Source organism: Sorex araneus, chromosome 8, assembly GCF_027595985.1.
Source record: "Sorex araneus isolate mSorAra2 chromosome 8, mSorAra2.pri, whole genome shotgun sequence".
NCBI classification, from domain to species: Eukaryota; Metazoa; Chordata; class Mammalia; order Eulipotyphla; family Soricidae; genus Sorex; species Sorex araneus.
In genome coordinates this window covers 49904756-49924541 of record NC_073309.1, presented here as the reverse complement: position 1 = coordinate 49924541, position 19786 = coordinate 49904756, and the positions used below count along the sequence as shown (strand labels likewise).

Below are 19786 nucleotides of genomic sequence, written 5' to 3'. Positions count from 1 at the left end.
TCCCAAATTCCAGCCTCCCTGTCTGGGCAGCGAGTGACCAGGATGCCCCACTGGCCTGGGCCCTGTGTCCATCCCCCAGGGTCATCTGCCCTGCCCCAACTTGGTCACCTGCCGCAGCAGCACCCAGGAAGCAGTTGCTGAACCCCCTACCCTGAGGCTTCTCAGTGCCCCCCCTCACTCCCCCACACACTGCTCTTTCTCCCCAGGTGTCTTTGCCCAAGCCCTGGTACAGAGTCTGGAGCTGCTTCGCGGACTGTAACCTTGACTGTCCCTGTTCCCGTCCTCCCGACTTCATATATCAGGAAGTTTGTGGTCAGGCCAGCACTGACCCAAGCACTTGGTACACTTGAGCAAGACTGCCCACTCCATCTCCAGGGGGCCAGCACTCACCGTTATCCCCATTTCACAGCTGTGCACACTGAGGCTGGGCAATGGCTAGACTAGCCTAAGGTGGCTCTGTGGAGCCCAGAAGAGGTTGCAGGGGCCTGCCCACACCTTTCCTTCTTCAAAGCACCTTCTTTTTAAAAAAATTTTTATTGGAGCCATAGCACAGTGGGTAGGGCGTTTGCCTTGCACGTGACCGACCCTACTTCGATTCCTCCGTCCCACTCGGAGAGCCCTGCAAGCTACCAAGAGTATCTCACCCACACGGTAGAGTCTGGCAAGCTACCCGTGGTGCATTTGATATGCTAAAAACAGTAACAACAAGTCTCAAAATGGAGACATTACTGATGCCCGCTCGAGCAAATTCATGAACAACGGCATGACAGTGACAGACAGTTATTAGTGAATCACCGTGAGGTACAGTTACAGACTTAAAAATTTCATGCTTGCATTTCAGTCATACAGTGGCCGAGTGCCCATCCCTCCACCAGTGCCCATTTTCCATCACCAATGGTCCCAGCATCCCTCCCACCAACCCCACCCCGTCCTCCCCCCACTCTATCCTGCCTCTGTGGCAAGGGATTCCCTTTTGCTCTCTCTCTCCTTTTGGGTGTTGGGATTTGTCATAGAGGTATTAAGTGGCCATCATGTTCGGTCTATAATCTACTTTCAGCCCGAATCTCTCATCCCGAACGGGCCCTCCTAGCACCCTTTACTTGGTGGTCTATTCTCTATCTGAGCTGCCTTTTACCCTAGCATGCAAGGCCGGTTCAAAGCACCTTTTTAGTTTTTCTTTTTTCTTTCTTTCTTTCTTTCTTTTTTTTTTTTTTGCTTTTTGGGGTCACACCCAGCGATGCTTAGGGGTTACTCCTGGCTTTGCACTCAGGAATTACTCCTGGCAGTGCTTGGGGGACCGCATGGGATGCCGGGGATCGAACCAGGGTCGGCCGCTTGCGAGGCAAACGCCCTACCCGCTGTGCTATCGCTCCGGCCCCCCTTTTTAGTCTTTCTTTCTTCTTTGGCTTTTTGGGTCACACCCTGCAATGCTCAATACTCGGGAGACCATGCAGATGGGACCCTGGCCTCACTCGTGTCAATCCTGAGCACTGTTATTTGAGCATTTTACTGACCCCAGGCATTTTTCATATGACAGTATGCTGCTTTATTGCAGGATTTGGTTAATTTTTCCAATCAGGAACACTTTTTGCCTGAGAATTTTTTTTTTTTTTTTTTTGCTTTTTGGGTCACACCTGGCAATACACAGGTGTTACTCCTGGCTCTGCACTCAGGAATTAATCCTGGCGGTGCTCAGGGGACCATATGGGATGTTGGGAATCGAACCCGGGTGGGCCACATGCAAGGCAAATGCCCTACCCGCTGTGCTATCACTCTAGCCCCTACAATAAAGTTCTTAGGGAAGAAATAAAACCAAGGCATGATTCAAAGTAGTTACTCTGTCACTACCTCTAAAGTAAGGCTGGACCCACTTTGTGGCAACAGTAACAGAAGCTGATAAATTGTAACTGGTGCCAGCAGCAGCCCTGCAGAAGGCTGGACCCCCGCTGCAGAATAGGGGCAACTTTAGTAGAAACAAAAGACCTTGTGGGGCTGGAGCAACAGCACAGCCGGGAGGGCATTTGCCTTGCACAAGGCTGACCAGGGTTCGATTCCAAGCATCCGATATGGTCCCCTGAGTACCTCCAGGAGTAATTCCTGAGTGCAGAGCCAGGAGTAACACCTGTGTATTGCCAGGTGTGACCCAAAAAGAAAAAAAAAATTCTCAGGCAAAAAGTGTTCCTGTGCATCTCTGGGTGTGATCTGAAAGAAAAGAGAGAGAGAGAGAGAGAGAGAGAGAGAGAGAGAGAGAGAGAGAGACCAAAGCCCAGCAACTGTTTAAAGCTCTCCCTGTGCGTAAACAGGGTCAAGGCAATTTGAAGAATATCCATGGACAACCTCACTCCAGTAGTGAGTCAGAGCTCTGACCCTTGGAGGAGCCCACACTATCTCTTGGCTGCATTCCATTCTCTCTCCCTCCTCCTCCTCATCTCTCTGCAAAACTGTTTTACTTCACTATTTGTCTACTGAAATTCTTTTTGGCAAGGGAAAAGAAGAGCACTGGAAAGACATTAGATAGAGTTTTCCTTTTTCTTTTGTTTGTTTTGGTTGGGGCCATATGGGTGCTCAGAGCTGACTCCTGGCTCTGCTGAGCTCAGGGATCTCTCCCGGTAGGGCTTAGGGGCACCATATGGGATGAGGGATCAAACCCAGCAGGGTCACCTGCAAGGTTTAAGTGCCCTCCCCGCTGTACTATGCTCAGAACTGAGTTTCCTTTTTTTTTTTTTCTTTTTGGATCACATCCGGTGATGCTCCTGGCTCATGCACTCAGGAATCGCTCCTGGCAGTGCTCGGGGGACCATATGGGATGCTGGGAATTGAACCTGGTTCAGCCGCGTGCAAGGCAAACGCCCTATCCGCCGTGCTATCACTCAAGTCCCAGGCCTGAGTTTCCTTTTTCTGTAAAGAGCAATTCCTCCTCCAGCCTTTGTCCCATAGCAGTCCAAGACACTGATAAGTCAGGAGGTAAGGATTCATTCCTACTCCAAAAGATCAAGTGGGATACAATCTGCTGATTGCCTGTGGAGCTGATGAGATGCAAGCATCCAGGCCATGCGGGTGCTGGTGGCTGACTGTCACAGTCCTGAGTCTTCTAGGCCCTGCCCTGGGGGCAAGGGAGGAACAGAGGAGGGCAGTCCTGGCCCTGGGAGGCCAGCGCCTTGCTTCCCTCTCACTTCACATAAGTCACCTGCAACAAAAGGAAAATTGGGGACGGGAAGGATAGTACAGCAAGTAGGGCATTTGCCTGGCACGTGGCCAACCCAGGTTCGATTCCCAACATCCCATATGGTCCCCCAAGCACTGCCAGGAGTAATTCCTGAGTGCAGAGCCAGGAGTAACCTCTGTGTATCACTGGGTGTGACCCAAAAGAACAAAAAAAAAAAAGAGGAAGATTGTAGTTTATTGAGGTGGGGGCCAGGAAGACAGCCCAATGGGTCCCATGTTCAAGACTCATGTGACCTGAGTACTAGAATCTTCCAGTCCAAATTGCTGGGCAAATTAGCTCTGGGAAAGCTACCCCTCCCCACCTCCCGTGTCCCCTGTGTCCCCCTAGCCCTACTTAGAAAGCTCAGAAAATTTGTTTCAGGTAGATTTTTTTGTTTAGGGGCCACACCTCGCAGTGCTCAAGGTTAGTCCCTGGCTCTGCACTGAGGAATTACTCCCGGCAGTGCTTGGGGACCATCTGGAATGCCAGGGATGGAACCCGGGCTGGGCACGTGCAAGGCAAACGTCCTGCCTACTGTGTCAAGTGGATTTTTTTTTCTTTTTGGGTCACACCTGGCTCTCCACTCAGGAATTACCCCTGGCAGTGCTCAGGGGACCACATGGGATGCTGGGAATCGAACCCAGATTGGCCACATACAAGGCAAATGCCTTACCCGCTGTGCTATTGCTCCAGCCCCTCAAGTGGATTTTTGACTCAACTGGGATCTCCAATTACTAGACCATGGCCCTGGCCAAGGGTTGAGCCTATTTTGCTGTAACCTGACGTTTTTGAAAGCTGCTCAAGTCCAGGCCACCGGCATTATCATTCCGCTTCATGGAACTAGTTTTCTGCATAAGTGAAGAAAGGAATTCCTAAACAGCAAGACACCCAGATAGTCCCAAAGGTTAAACCCATGGGTGACAGTTAAGCCTGTCCTCAGGAAAGTGTCAGACTCTGCTGGACCCCTGGACTCAGCAGGTCCTGTTCTCCTTCTGTAATAGCCTCTCCTTGAGGTTAGCCCAATCCCTTCCACTCCCAGCTGTAAGGCCTCCTTCTCCAGGAAGTCCTCTCTGACATCCAGGCTGAATCAACTTCCAGAAGCCCCCAACCCAACCCTATTGAGCCCGAATTGCTACAGAATCAACCCCTTGGGCTCCCAGAAGCCTCCAAACCAGCCCTGTTGAGCCTGAGTTGTTACCAGTTGGGGAATGTGTCTGATTCCACACCCTCTCACCCCCACTCCACCCCAGAACCAGTTCTCAGAGAAATTGAGCTCAGGATGTGAGGGTCAGGCTCAGAGACCCCCAGGTGGTCAGGTATGGAGCACAGCCAACTTCTCTGCTTCAAAATCAGTGAATCTCCAGTTAATGGAGAGGAGACCATGTTTGACAGCACTTCCTGCATGAGGGGTTTGATGTTGGGGTCATACCTGGTGGTCCTTAGGCACGACTCCTGGTTTTGTGCTCCATGGAGCAACAGATGTAGCCAGGGAGCAAACCTGGGCATCTTGCGTGCACAGCTGTTTTCAGCCACTCCAGATCTCTCTAGCCCTGTCCTGGGTTTCCACATCTGTTATTTCTGCCTTTTCAGTCACTTTCCTTATTACCACACAGGCTCCTTCTAGCCAACGAGGTCTCATGGGGAGTGCTATTTCCCACCCCTATGGCTTCTCCATCTCTCTGGGCATGCAGCCCCTGGGTTTCCCACTTGAATTCCGGCAAGGAACTTTTCTGGGGTTTCGTTTGGGGGTTCCACCTGGCAATGCTTAGGGTTACTCCTGGCCCTGCCCTCAGGAATCACTCCTGGTGGTGCTCAGGGGACGTTATAGGATGCTGGGGATCGAACCTGGATCAGCCACATGCAAGGCAAGCGTTCTCCCCTCCGCACTTGTGCTCTGGCCCCTGACAAGGAGCTTTTTTTTGGGCTTTGGTTGGCTTTAGGGTCAGGCCTGGTTGGCATGAAGTTTCAGTGTAACGGCCATGCCGGCCGGGGATTGAACCCAGGTCTTTTATGGGCAAACCTTGAGTCATCTCCCTGCCCCTGAAAGATATCCACTTTTTCCTTTCCTCTCTAACTGTTTAGGTAATATGGTTATAATATAATAATGTTAAAGTTTATTGTGTTAGGGGCCAGAGAGATAATGATAGTACAGTGGGAAGGGCACCTGCCTTGCACATGGCTTACACACATATTGGGCCCCAGCATCCCATATGGTCCCCTGAATCCCTCCGGGAGTGATCCTGAGGGCCGAGCCAAGAGCACTCACAGATGTGGCCCCCGAACAAAAAGTAACTTAACTGTTTAATAAGCAACCTCCTCGCCAGGGATGCGGCTCCACCAGCGGCAGAGAACAAGATTGCGCTGAGACTCCTGGGTTCCAGCAGGCAAAACCAGAAACTTTTGGGAGCCATAACTATAGGACAGCAGGGAAGGGCGCTTGCCTAGCACGCGACCGACTCAGGTTCGATCTCTGGCATTCCATATGGTTCCCCGAGCAGCACCAGGAGGATCCCTGAGTGCAGAAAAAGAAGTAAGCCCTGAGCATCGCTGGGTGTGACCCAAGAAACAACCCCGCAAAAGGATGGACGTTTACCATGTGCATATTTCCAGCAGAGGAGTGGAAGCTCTCGGAGCTGACCAGAGAGCAAGCTAAGGGAGCGGGGAAGACGCTCCAGGCTGAGGGCATTGGCCAGCAAGGCGCCCCCGGCACCGAACACCTAAGCGGTCCAGAGACCCTCGCATCTGCGAACCCCGAACTCCGGCGGTTTAACGGGCACGACCCACCATTCCGTTTCCCGGCCGCAGCGGGCCCCGCCCTGGACACGGCCATTGTTGTTCTGGCCACTCCGGGAGACGGGGGCACCCCTTTCTCCCAGGGGGCCTCGGCCCCGCCCCTCGACGGTAAGGCCCCGCCCTCGACGGTAAGGCGGGCTCTAGCCTCCGCCATCCAATCGGCTCCAGCCGCTTGGTTCCGCCCGCTGACGCCACGCCCCCTCCCTTCATCCCGGCCGCTTCCGCGGGGCGGCCTCAGAGACACCCGCGCGCCCACGAAGTCCGGGCGCCCCGAGCCCTACTGTCCCCGGAGGTCTTGGCCGCCGCCTTCCGCAGCCACGCGCCTGGATTTGCCAGCTCGGGAGCCCGAGTCTCCTCTCTCAGGAGCTTCGTGACCGGGACCCTCGCTTCCAGCACTCCCCACCAGCCCTCGCTGACCAGGACCCCGGACCCGTGGGTTCCCGCCTCCAGGATCCGGCCGTCCCGGATCTTGCAGACCGTCGGCTGCGTGGACTCCCGCAGCCTTCCGGAGCGCAGAGCCCCGCTCAGCTTCCAGCCCGGACGACTTCCGAATCTCCCCACTTCTTGGGCGCACCCGACCTCCCCTCCTCCCACCCTCCCACCCCGCCCCCAGCCCACTTGATCGGAGCTGCCCCGCGCCCCAGCCTCGGCCTCTGGCGCGGACCGTCCTTCCAGCTCCCTGGGGCTATAAAGTTCCAGTCCCCGCGCGCCCGCTGGCGGGACTGCACTCTCGGGACCCAGGGACGTCGCCGGGGTTAGGACACCCCGTGCGCTCGCAGCTTCCAGGCGCCAAGGAAGCCTCCCACCTCGGGTGCGCCTCCCTCTCCCCAAACCATGGTGACTGATCTCCCCAAGGTCGACCCCAAGATATGCACCGCGGCCGAGCCCGCCGCCAACGGGGTCTCGGCGCGGGTAACGGTGGAGCAGGAGGAGGAGGGCGGCGGGGCCGGCGCGGGTGCCCGTGTGCGCCGCTGCCTGCGCGCCAATCTACTGGTGTTGCTGACCGTGGCGGCCGTGGTGGCGGGCGTGGTGCTGGGTTTGGTGGTGCTGGAGAGCCGCGGCGGCGCGGCGCTGGATCCCGTAAGCCTGCAAGCCTTCGCCTTCCCCGGCGAGCTGCTGCTGCGCCTGCTGAAGATGATCATCCTCCCGCTGGTGGTATGCAGCCTGGTGGGCGGCGCCGCCAGCCTGGACCCCAGCGCGCTCGGCCGTCTGGGCGCCTGGGCACTGCTCTTCTTCCTGGTCACCACGCTGCTGGCCTCGGCGCTCGGCGTGGCCCTGGCTCTGGTGCTGCAGCCTGGCGCCGGCTACGCGGTCACCAATACCTCGGTGGGCGCCCAGGGGTCCGAGCCCGAGGCCCCCAGCAAGGAAGTGGTCGATTCGTTCCTGGATCTTGTGAGGTCAGAACCCGGCCCTCAAGCCCCCCCCCCCAAAAAAAAAAAAAAACCCAAACCAATCTCCCCCCGCACAGGGGGTGGGGAGGAGGGAACGGCGGGGGTGGGTTGCCCTGGCCACGTGGACCGATCACCAGAGGGCTGAGTAGAGGAGGCTCTGCAAGGGTGGCTCAAGGCTTCTCTGTTTTTTCTTTTTTTTGCTTTTTGGGTCACACCCGGCAATGTACAGGGGTTACTCCTGGCTCATGCACTCAGGAATAACTCCTGGCAGTGCTCAGGGGGGGACCATATGGGATGCTGGGAATCAAACCCGGGTCGGCCACGTGCAAGGCAAACGCCCTATCCGCTGTGCTATTGTTCCAGCCCCAAGGCTTCTCTGTTATGGCTTGGAAGACAGCATCTGGGCGCCTGGCCTCAGCCAGCCATTCTCAGGCTTTTTCCCTTCTGGCTTGGGAGGTCCTGGCCCCCCATTTCTGCTTCTGGTGAATTCTAATCCCTTCTCTGTTTCCTGCCCCTCACTGGCAGGCCCCCAAGATAGCACACGTGTGCACGCACATGTACACAGCTGCCCAAGAAGTGACCTGTTAGAAAGGGGGCAAATTCTTTCCTTCCTTCTGTGGAGGTTCCCCACCCGCAGGCGCTCACCTCACTTTTTCTGCTTGCCCCACTTGTAAGGGGAGGGTAAATTTCCGGGTCCCTGTGACCTTGCCTTTGGAACTTCTGCTGATTCAGTGCCGCCAAATTATGGGGGAGGAAATAGTGAGTCACAGACCAGACCCAGTTCCCCCAGGCCCTTGGGGGCACCCCTGGTTGCTGAAGGGGGTTAGTTTCCAGGAGCAGGGGGTGGGCACCTCCTGGCGGGTGGAGATTAGCCAGGACTCAGCCCCGCCCTTGGCTGCAGGGCGGGCACACCCAGGCCCACGCTGTCTGTCCCCCACCTGTGGAATGAATGTGACCCACACTTGCCCCCCCCCGAGACTGAGCTGGAGCCACTCAGGCACAAACAGGTCATTTATTTAGTGAGTTTTGGGGCTTGCTGTGCTGGGAACCGTACCCGGGCTTCATCAATGGCGCAACTTGTCCTCAGCCCCTGAGAGGAGCCTTGAGCCACGCAATTTAGCTTATTTATTTTTGGTTTTGTGGCGGCCACACCCGGTGGTGCTCAGGGCTTACTCCTGGCTCCGCACTCAGGAATCACTCCTGGTGGTGCTTGGGGGAAAGCATGGGATGCCGGGGATCGAACCCGGGTCAGCCTCGGCAAAGGCAGGTACCCTCCCCGCTGTCCTATTGCTCCCGCACCTGCCACACAATTTTAGATCCAGCTGGACACAGACGCGTGCCCCAAGTGCCATAGCACCCAATGGCACCGTCACTTTGCACCGCCTGTTACACAGAAGCCCAGTAAGACGAACTGGCCTCTGTTAGGGTCTCCCCCCAACAGCCGCACACTCTGCACAGCCCATACTGGTGCCCAGAGCCCATTGCCCTCCCCCCCCCAACCCTGGCCCGCGTGGCTGGGACAGAACAGAGGGCCAGAGCAGTGAGGAGGGGGCACCTCGGGGCCTGGGGGTTAGGGCTGGGTGCCGGGCTGGGTTCAAAACCCTGAAACTGCTTGAAGCACAGCAGCTTCCCCCCTGCTTGTGTTTCCTTTTCCTTTTCTGGGAGAGGGAGGTGGGGTGAGGGGGTCCTACCCATTGCAGCTGTTCTGACTCCCCTCGGCCCCCTAAGACCAATCAGGACTCACTTCCTCACTGGCCCAATGGGGTGTGGGGGGCAGGGACAGGACACTCACGAGTGGCCATGGAAGCAGACGTTCCGCAGGACACACTTGGCCATCCTGGGTCCCTGCCACCACCTCTCTCCCAGTGGAGTTCCCTGAAGCCCCCCACCCCCGCCCCTGTGCCCTGCAGGAAGTGGCTGATGCAAGAGGCCCTGGGGATTAGGTTTGCTGTTGGGGGTGGAGCCTGCTGGGCCCAGGTTCCTCACCCCCAACACACCAGCCCGACCAGACACTCCCCACAACCGTGCAAAAGGGGTGCAGGGCCTCTCGGCCACATGTCTGAGCCAGGCATGAGTGGAAAGCACTCTTGGCTACAAACCAGCTTTCATGTGTCCCCAGCCCAGGGCCCCCCTACCATACCCCTGTAGTAACTAATCACACCTCATGTGTTTGTCTGCAGAAATATCTTCCCTTCCAACCTGGTGTCTGCAGCCTTCCGCTCAGTGAGTCCTGGGGGGGCCTGGGATGGGGGGCCTGGAAGGACCCAGGTTATTGCAGCTCTGGGGGCCTCATGTGGGGCAGTCCCTGGAAAAAAATCAACAAAAGCGCCACACTCGTGCACATCCCAGCCGAGTGACAGGGTGCCAGGGGATCTCAGGGCTCAGCCATGCCCCATGTGGACAAAAAAAGGTGGGTTCCAAGGGCCCACCCTTCCCCACATACACACCTTCTTCGGTTCTAGCTCTTGCTGTGTTACTCTGAGCAGGTGTCTTGGCCTCTCTGAGTCTCACGCGCGCCTCTGGAGAATGGGGGGTAGTGGTGGTGCTGTCAGTGCAACCACAGCGGGGACTACCGGAGGATGGCACGAGCATGCCCACCACACGCATGATGGTTTGTGCACTGCTGATGCCCATCTGGAAGCTTCAATGAAACTGACGTGTCTCCCTCTTCTCCCTGCAGTATTCGACCTCCTATGTGCCCCAAAACATCAGTGGAACCTTGATGAAGGTAAGCAGGGGTGCGGCAGTGTACCCCCGTTTTGCCCCTTCAGGTGGTTTTTCCCTTCTGTCCTGCCACTCGCCCTCCTCCCTTTCCGTTTTCCTGGTGCTTCTGCCATTTAGTGTGTCTGATTCCATCTTAACTTGGAAGTTCAGGGCTGGAATGATAGTTCAGTGGGGAGGGTGCTTGCCTTGTACGCAGCTAACCTGGGTTTGATCCCCAGCACCCGATATGGTCCCCCCAAGCCCCACCAGGAGTCAGCTCTGAGCAGCAACAGGTGTGGCCTCCCCGCCAAGTAAAAAAGCAAAAGTCTTTTTTTTTTTTTTGCTTTTTGGGTCACACCCAGCAATGCTCAGGGGTTACTCCTGGCTTTGCACTCAGGAATTACTCCTGGCAGTAAAAAAGCAAAAGTCTTAGCTTCTTCTGGTTTCTTTTTTTTTTTTTTGGGGGGGGTGGAGAGGTTCACACTCAGCAATGCTCAGGGGTTACTCCTGGCTCTGCACTTGGATCACTCCTGGCTGTGCCCAGGGGACCCTATGGGATACTGAGGATTGAACCCGGGTCAGCTGTGTAAGGGCAAATGCCCTCCCCCGCTGTCCTATCATTCTGGCTCAGGTTGTATTTTTTTCTGCCTTTCTGGACACCTCCGTTCTGTGTCCTCTTCTCCCTCCCTACTGCCCCGTTCTGGCTGGCCCAGGCCCCCACTAATCCCTTCCTCTTCCTCCCATCTTCCTCTACTCGCTTTGGATTTTTGCCTCACTCTGAGCAGGTCTGGGGGCTGATGAAGTGCTGAGGACCCAATCCAGGGCTGCCTCAGGCCAACTGTGTACTGTGGCCTCTCAGGCCACACGCCGACAGCCTGGCAGCTCTAGCACTCTCCTCAGACTGCCCCAACCCCTAAGGGTGGCCTGTCTGCCCTCAAGAGATGCCCTAGGCTCCTTGCCAGTGGTGCTCCCTTGTCCCATGCCTCTGTCCGGTTCTTCCGATTCCAGCCACTGTGAATTTCTTTCTTTCTTTCTTTCTTTTTTGGCTTTTTGGGTCACACCCAGCGATGCTCAGGGGTTATTCCTGGCTTTGCACTCAGGAATTACTCCTGGTGGTGCTCAGGGGACCATATGGGATGCCAGGGATAGAACCCGGGTCGACTGTGTGCAAGGCAAACGCCCTACCCGCTGTGCTATCGCTCCGGCCCTTGTGCATTTCTTTTTTTGTTTTGTTTTGTTTTGAGTCCACAGCCGATAATGCTTAAGAATTACCCACCCCCCCCCCCGGCTCTGTGCTTGGGGATCACCCCTAGAGGGGCTCAGGGGAGCCATAGAAGGTGCCAAGGACTGAACCCAGGTTGGCCATGTGCACGGTCAGTGCCTGATGGCTCCGCATGCCACAGAGTGGATTTCCTTTTTTTTTTTTTTCTTATTGGGTCACACCCAGCGATGCTCAGGGGTTACTCCTGGCTTTGCACTCAGGAATTACTCCTGGCAGTGCTTGGGGGACCATATGGGATGCCGGGGATCGAACCCAGGTCGGCCGCGTGCAAGGCAAACGCCCTACCCGCTGTGCTATCGCTCCGGCCCCCCAGAGTGGATTTCTTCCTGCTCTTGAATGCCCTTAGTTTCTAGCCTGGTGAATGTTATTTTCTTTCTAGAACTTTCTTCTACCCCTTCCTCCAGGTAGCCCTCTCTGGTTTCACTGCTCTCAACTTCAGCAACCCACCACCTCCCGGTTATTCCCCACCCCCATACCCTGCATTGCTGCCCCTCTCATTCCACCCCAACCCATTCTAGGACCATCCCTGGTGATGGGGTGTCTTTTCCTGTTCCTGGGCTGGGAGACTTGGGAGGGAAGACGCCTTCTCTCAACAGTGTCCCAGAACAGACCCTCAGGAATTGTGCTAGTGGCCCGAGCATCTCCCCCTCAGTCCCCGTTCTATTTCTTGTCCAAAGGTGCCCCAAGGGAAAGAGGTGGAAGGCATGAATATCCTGGGCCTGGTGGTGTTCGCCATCATCTTTGGGGTGGCCCTGCGGAGAATGGGGCCTGACGGGGAGCTGCTTATCTGCTTCTTCAACTCCTTCAATGATGCCACCATGGTGCTGGTTTCCTGGATCATGTGGTAGGTGGTGCCTGGGGGTGGCTGCTGGGCGGTCCGGCTGTGTGTCTTTGAACCAGTGTCTTACCCTCTCTGGTCCTCCATGTCTTTATTGCGAAAGTGAAAGGAAGGCTGTGTTCCCTGACACTGGTGCAGGCATCTCCTCCCTTTTTTCTTAGGGTGGAGATGTGTTTGGGCCCCACTCAGCGGTGCTCAGGTCTTCCTCCTGGCTCTGCACTCAGGGATCAGCCCATCAGCACTCAGGGGACCCTATGGGGTGTCAAAGACTGAACCGGGTTGGCTGCATGCAAGGCAAGCACCTTCCCACTGTGCTATTGCTCCAGCCTGCAGGCACCTTCTTGATCTTACTGGGAGGTAATGAAAAGAGCCCCCAGTCGTAGAACTTAACACTGGCCTGAGTTTTCAGAGGTTGATTTATTTATTTAAAACATTTCTTGGTTTGCTTTCATACCCAGTGCGCTTGCAAGGCAAGTGCCCTCCTTAAGGAGCTGTTGCTCCAGCCTCCAGAGATTTCTTTGCTTTCAGGGCATCCCACACTCAGCTCAGGGGGCCCAGTTCCGGGTGACTCTTGGTTTGTGGATCTGAAGATTTGGCACTTGGGCCCCGCAAATCTGGGGGCACCAGTGGTGCAGGGGGTGGGGCGTGGCAAGATCTCTATCTAGTTTGGGGATCCAACTCGGGGCCTAGTGGTGGCTTGCACGTGCTTCAGCCCTTTGCCCTCTTCCTGAATTTCTAGTTTCAGAGGTTTCAGAGGCATCAGAGACTGGCCTTTGCATTAAAGATGGTCTAAGCCAGTGCCCACTGGGCTGGGGAGGTGGCTGGCGGGATGAACTTGTGCCTGTGTGTGTAAGACCCTGGGTTTGAGCATCAGCTCCTCGCAGCAGCCCCTCACCCCTAGCCCCCCGCCGCAGGGCAGAGCCCGGACAGAGAGGAGGTACTGGAGCTTCAGATAACTCTCTTGGAAAGTGCCTGGCACAGTGCATGTGTTCCTTCCTGTTGGCCACAATCAGCATCAATATGGCTTTTGTAATGATCCCCGAACACGAAGATAAAAATGCTCAAGGTCTTTGATCTTCACTCTTGCTCGTCCTTGCCTGGTCCAGTTCCTCACAGGGATTCTCTGACTGCGCTACTGGGAACTCAGGGCATTTAATAAACACCCTTCTCCCCGGAGGCTGGAGCTATAGTACAGCGGGGAGGGTTCTTGCTTTGCATGTGGCTGACCTGGGTTCGAGGTCCGGCACTCAAGAAGGTCTCTTGAGCCCCTGAGAGAGAGCCAAGAGTGAGCTGAGCATGACCGCGTGTAGCCCCCAAACAATAGAAATAAGACCATGTCCTTGTAGGAGAGGCAGTAAAGGACAGGGTTCTCATGCCCCTGCTGGCCATTCCTGGGGTGCTTTAGGATCTGTTACTTGACCCTGCCTCGGCTTTCCCATCTGGAAAATGGGTTGGTGGTCCCAGGCACCAATGAGTTAATGTGTGAGATGTTTTCAGGACAGTGGCCAACCTGTAACCTGCACACAGCTGACACTAGTAGCTAATATTTACCCAGGACTTGGCTGTCTAACTTTGGGGCACACCTTACCAGCTAGGACCTGGCGTCTGGCCAAGGGCTCACTGCCCAGGTGTCTGGAAAATGGTGTTTCTCTTCTGGGAATTAAGACAAGAATAAGGTTTGGGAAACACCCGGTGTAGCGCTTAATCTGGTAGGTAATCTGGTGTGTGTGTGGGGGGTGCACAAGCCCCCCCCACACCCCCTTCAGCTCCCCTCAGGGAAAAGAGAGGGTGCTGGGAAAGCCCGGCCCAGGTTTAAACTGTGTACTGAGTGATTTCGACTGTGTTCTGCGCGCATCATGTTTCACCCTCCCAAGATTCCTGGGCGGGGGGTGGGGTGGGTGAGGGGGGAGGGCACAAGGTTACAGTTTGACCTATTATGAGTTTGTGGTTAAGGCAACAATCTCAGCCCCAGCCCCTTGGGAGTGGAGCCCTGGGTGGGGGAGGCTTCAGCCAGGTGGCGGGAAGGGCGGGCACCTCATAAACAGCCACCCCCCTCCCCCCCCCCCCACACACACCCCTGTCATTGAGCCACACAGTGCCAGGAGAGAATTTTTGGTTGAAAACACCCGGACCCGGAGCCACAGAGTCAGAAGAGGGAAAGGCTGCATGGTGAATGGCTCTATTTTGGGTGTCTCACCTGCAAATGACCCCGTTTTCTCTGACCTCCTGACACCCCCCTTCCCTCCAGCCAGCCCTGCAGCTCTCTAGGGGAGACGCTGGGGGTGGAGTCAGTTCAGTGGCTGGGCTGGACTCCGTGGCTTTGCTTGTGGGAGGTCCAGGCTCCTTCCCGGGTACCTCCTCTACAAAGAGGGGCAGGAAGGTGCCTCCGTGGACAACTGCCCAGAGTCGTCTCCGGGGCTGGAGCATGTGGCCCCGCCCCCAGTCCCAGCAGCCTTCTCTCCTCCCATCCCTAGGTACGCGCCATTGGGCATCCTGTTCCTGGTGGCCAGCAAGATCCTGGAGAGCGGGAACGTGAGGGAGCTGTTTGCCAGCCTGGGCAAATACATCCTGTGCTGCCTGCTGGGCCACGCCATCCACGGGCTGCTTGTGCTGCCGCTCATCTACTTCCTCTTCACTCGCAAAAACCCCTACCGCTTCCTCTGGGGCATCGTCTCCGCGCTAGCCACCGCCTTTGGGACGTCTTCTAGGTACGGCTGGGGACTGTGCAGGACCCTCCTAGTCCCCATTCCCGCCCACGATTTTCTGTTTGGGTGTGGGGCCCCTCAAATCAGTAATCTGCTGCCTTTAGAGACCTCTTTCTTCCACCCCCACGCCTGACCGCGGGGCCACTGTTCCCCCCAGAGCCCTCTGGAGTGGCCTCCCCCGTCTCTACCCCCGCCCCGTCTCTACTGGCCTGTGTGTTCGGAACTCAACTCCCCTTCAGCTGCATCCCCAAGAGCTTCGTAATTCTTATTTATTTATTATATATTTTTTGAACATCGTAATTTTTTCTTTTTTCTTTTCTTTCTTTCTTTCTTTTTCTTTTTTTTTTCTTTTTTTTTTTTTGGGCTTTTTGGGTCACACCTGGCGTTGCACAGGGGTTACTTCTGGCTCTGCACTCAGGAATTACTCCTGGTGGTGCTCAGGGGACCGTATGGGATGTTGGGAATGGAACCCTGGTCAGCCGGGTGCAAGGCAAACGCCCTACCCGCTGTGCTATCGCTCCAGCCCCAAGCTTCATAATTCTTTTTTTTTTCTTTTGCTTTTTGGGTCACACCCAGCGATGCTCAGGGGTTACTCCTGGCTTTGCACTCAGGAATTACTCCTGGCGGTGCTTGGAGGACCATATGGGATGCCGGGGATCGAACCCGGGTCGGCCGCGTGCAGGGCAAACGCCCTACCCGCTGTGCTATCGCTCCGGCCCCCTAAGCTTCATAATTCTTAAGCCAGAGCTCTGTTTTTGGGAGGCTCTGGGGCCGGGGTGGGGGCTTTGTGTCCGTGAGCTCTTAGACATTATTCAGGGTAAGTACAGGTTTTTAAGGGCAGGCGGAGTTTCGCCCAGGGGTGTTCTGGGATCTCTTCCAGCTTGCTCTGGGCTTCAGCCCTCCACGCCATCTCCTGGGCCAGCCAGGCGTCTGCCCTCCACTTTGCAATGCCCGCGTTCTGCCGGGTCCGCAGCGCCTTTTGCCATTTGGCCTTGGGAACAGTGAGGGGTGGCAGAAGGAGTGGGGCGGGACCGTAGGCGGGGCTTGAGTTGTGGGCGGGGCTTGAGTTGTGGGCGGGGCATGCTTGAGCAGCCTGAGCCGAGCCCTTCTGTGGGCAACTTTACGCACGAGGGGCGTGGCTTTCTCATAAGCGGGCAAGGCCTGGGCAGTGGGCACTAACCCTGCACGCTGCCCCCTCAGCTCTGCCACGCTGCCGCTGATGATGAAGTGCGTGGAGGAGAGGAACGGCGTCTCCAGGCATATCAGTCGCTTCATCCTGCCCATCGGTGCCACAGTCAACATGGACGGCGCTGCACTTTTCCAGTGCGTGGCCGCGGTCTTCATCGCTCAGCTCAGCCATCGTTCCCTGGACTTCGTGAGCATCATCACCATCCTGTGAGTGCCCCCGGGGACCGGGACCCTCCCTCCCCATCCACCGGAACCCCCTTTCTTGAGCGCGGGTGACCTGCCGCCCCTCCTCCTCTAGGGTCACCGCCACTGCATCCAGCGTGGGCGCAGCAGGTATCCCAGCGGGAGGGGTGCTGACCCTGGCCATCATCCTGGAGGCCGTCAACCTGCCCGTCCATCACATCTCCCTAATCCTAGCTGTGGACTGGCTGGTGTAAGTGCGGGGCGGGGAGCACCGCGGGGGCGCAGGAGAAGACAGGAAGGAGTTCTAGAGGAACCCGACTCCATGGTGACAAGAGGAGGTCCTTTTAGAAGAACCCCAGAAAGATAACCCGAGTGGTTAATAGAGTAGCATTCTCTGTTGGCATGTAGGGGCCCACACCCTGCCATCCTCAAGGACTGAGGGTTGGGGGAATCCAGGACTTGACATATCTAAAGCACATAGAGTACACGTTTAACTTGTGTGGGGGTGGGTGGTATCCCCCTTTGTGAAAAACAGAACCCAGATGAAGAATGGATAAAGAAATAGACCTTTCCCAGTGCCAGAGAGATGATGCAAGGATAGGGATCTTGCCTTGTATGCAGCTGACCCAGCTTCAACCTGAGCACCGAATATGGTTCCCAAGCCCTGCCAGGAGTGATCCTTGAGCACTCCAGGTGTGACTGGAAAACAAAACAGGGATTGGAGAGAGTCCAGTGGATAGGGCGTTCTCATTGCACGTGGTCAAACCAGGTTTGACTTCTTGCATCCCATATGGATCTTGAGAACTGCCAGGAGTGATCCCTGAACACAGAGCCTGGAGTAAGCTTTGCGTGGCCAAGAAACAAACAAAAAAAGAAAGATAAAGAAAGGAAGTAGCGGGCTGGAGCAATAGCACAGCAGGTAGGGCCTTGCACGCAGGCAACCCAGGTTCAATTCCCAGCATCCCATATGGTCTCCCGAGCACTGCCAGGAGTAATTCCTGAGTGAGTGATCCAGGAGTAACCCCTCTGCATTGCCAGCTGTGACCCAAAAAGGCAAGAAAGAAAGAACGAACGAAAGAAAGAAAGAAAGAAAGAAAGAAAGAAAGAAAGAAAGAAAGAAAGAAAGAAAGAAAGAAAGAAAGAAAGAAGAGTAGAGTAGAGACTGGAGTGATAGTACAGTAGGTAGAGTATTGCACGCATCTGACCCAGGTTCAATCCCCAGCATCCCATTTGGTCCTCCTAGCACCTCCAGGAGTAATTTCTGAGTTCAGAGCCAGAGTAACCCCTGAGCATGGCTGGACGTGACCCAGAAAATAAAAAAAATAAGAAAAAGTAAAGTAGAAAAAAGAAATAGAGGTCTCTCTGTGGATCCCTCAGGGAACCCGCTAAGTGAGAAGTCATATGCATCAGAAGGACGAGGGATCATGCTACTCCCATAGGGAACACCCAGCCATGCACACCCAGGACTGATGAGATGGTTCAATAAGCTGAGCGCAGGCTTTGCATGGAGGAAACCTGGGCTTTGAGCCGCAGCACCCATGGGACCCTGAGCGCAGAGCCAGGAGTGCACAAAACCAAGTGTGGCCCCAAAGGAAAAGAGAAGAGAGCAAAAGGAAACTGGGTCGGGGCAGTTTCAGAAAGTTGGAAAGGGTTAGGGAGGATGGTGGAGCGTGGTGGGGTGGGCTGGAGACCCACTCTGTCCTTGTCACTGCCTGTAGGGACCGGTCCTGCACTGTCCTCAACGTGGAGGGCGACGCCTTTGGGGCGGGGCTCCTGCAGAGTTACGCAGATGGGTCGGAAAAGCAGAGCTCCGTGCCGGAACTGCTCAACATGAAGACAGAGCCGCTCTCGGTGCCGCCCCTCCGCCCCGAGGAGGGGAACCCCCTCCTCAGACACCGCCCCGGTCCTGCTGGGGATGCAGCCACCTGCGAGAAGGAATCGGTCATGTAGAGCCCGGGTGGCCCCTCTGACAGAGCGCTATGACCCGGCCGTTGGAGAGGGTTGGAGAAACCCAGGCCATGTCCTTGCCACACACTCCAGGGAGCCGAGGCGCGCGAGCGCCCCCTGCTGCACAGCGGGGAGCCCACGGTCTGGCTGATTGGGTGTATGTGCTTTGTGTGTGTGTGTGTGTGTGTGTCTGTCTGTCTGTCTGTCTCTGTGTGTGTGTGTGTGTGCGCGCGCGCGCGCGCGCCCCCCCTGCTGCACAGCCCATGGTCTAGCTGATTGGGTGTATATGCTGTGTGTGTGTGTGTGTGTGTGTGTGTGTGTGCGCACACGCGCCCCCCCTGCTGCACAGCCCATGGTCTGGCTCATTGGGTGTATATGCTGTGTGTGTGTGTGTGTGTGTGAGTGTGTGTGTGTGCGTGCGCGCGCACACACACGCACGCATTTGTCCCTGCACCCTGATCTCTGCCCCCTCCCAGATTTTAGAAACAGCCGTAATGGAGCCTACCAGCCTCAGGGGCCAGGACACATAAGGACTTAACGTTGGAGAGCAGGACATGGCTCCTATATGGCTTCTTTTAGTGACTGTTGGTGCCTGTGTCTGCGTGTGTGCACATGCATGGGTGCATATGTGCATGTGTATGCATGCGTGTGTGCACATGTGTGTGCATGCATGTGCATGTGTGTGTTCTGTTATTCCATAGTACAACTCAGCCTGCCCCCAGGCCCCTCTGTTGCCTCAGTAACAATCACTCCTGGGGACCGGGGTAGCGTCCCTCCTGAAGACCACAGTTAGCATCAAAGGATCAAGCATCGCTGATGGGATCTTACTCGGAATTTGACGGAAAGCAACGAGGCCTGGTGGAAGCTCAAAGGGTCAGAGCACATACCTGGCACACACATGGCGCCAAATTCTTTTCCTGTCACCACATGCCCTCTTCCACTCCCCACCTGAATCACACTGGGGTGGCCCTGGTTTCCCTCGACCGTCATTGGGCCTGAACTTTGAACCTTCTGGCCCCGTTTGGCTGTGTATTGCAAGAGTGGTTTCCATCCCCCAAACTTGGTTTGAAAGCTCTCCCAACAAATAGAGGAATAAATCTCAGGATGAACTGGGCTTCATTGAAATCTCTGCTCAGCAGAAAACAGTCAGAAATCATGGGGTCCCATGCTTGCTCAAAGCCAAGGGGGGTGTAGCTGCGGATAGACTTATATGTGGCTTCCGGAACATGATCAGTTAATTTTTTTGGTGGGGGAACACACCTAGCGATTCTCAGGGGTTACTCCTGGCTCTGCATTCAGGAATCACTCCTGGTGGGGCTCAGGGATCGTATGATATGCTGGGGATTAAATGCAGGTTAGCCACTTACAAGACAAATGCCCTCCCTGCTGTACTATTGCTCCAGCCCCTCTGGGCAGCGTTTTCTTTCTGTTGCCACATCTGGTGGTGCTTAGGGACTAATCTCTGTGCTCAGGGGTCACTTCTTGCAGTTTGGAGACCCTTTTTTTTGGGGGGGTCACACCCAGCAATGCACGGGGGTTACTCCTGGCTCA

At 55.9% G+C, this 19786-nt stretch overlaps 1 protein-coding gene across 2 annotated transcripts; it reads left to right on the top strand.

Moving 5' to 3' along the window:
* The first annotated feature begins 6267 nt into the window (after positions 1 to 6267).
* On the top strand, positions 6268 to 19349 carry SLC1A5 (solute carrier family 1 member 5). Of its 2 annotated transcripts, XM_004607801.2 has the most exons (8): positions 6268 to 7395; positions 9570 to 9612; positions 10070 to 10117; positions 12052 to 12218; positions 14687 to 14920; positions 16118 to 16312; positions 16404 to 16538; positions 18007 to 19349. In XM_004607801.2, exons 1-8 carry the CDS (start codon positions 6833 to 6835, stop codon positions 18236 to 18238), a joined length of 1617 nt encoding a protein of 538 aa, XP_004607858.1. In that variant the 5' UTR covers positions 6268 to 6832; the 3' UTR covers positions 18239 to 19349. The 2 variants fall into 2 exon arrangements, with proteins under 2 accessions (XP_004607858.1, XP_055001785.1); XM_055145810.1 differs by lacking the exon at positions 9570 to 9612 and having other exon boundaries at positions 7177 to 7395.
* The last annotated feature ends 437 nt before the right edge of the window (positions 19350 to 19786 follow it).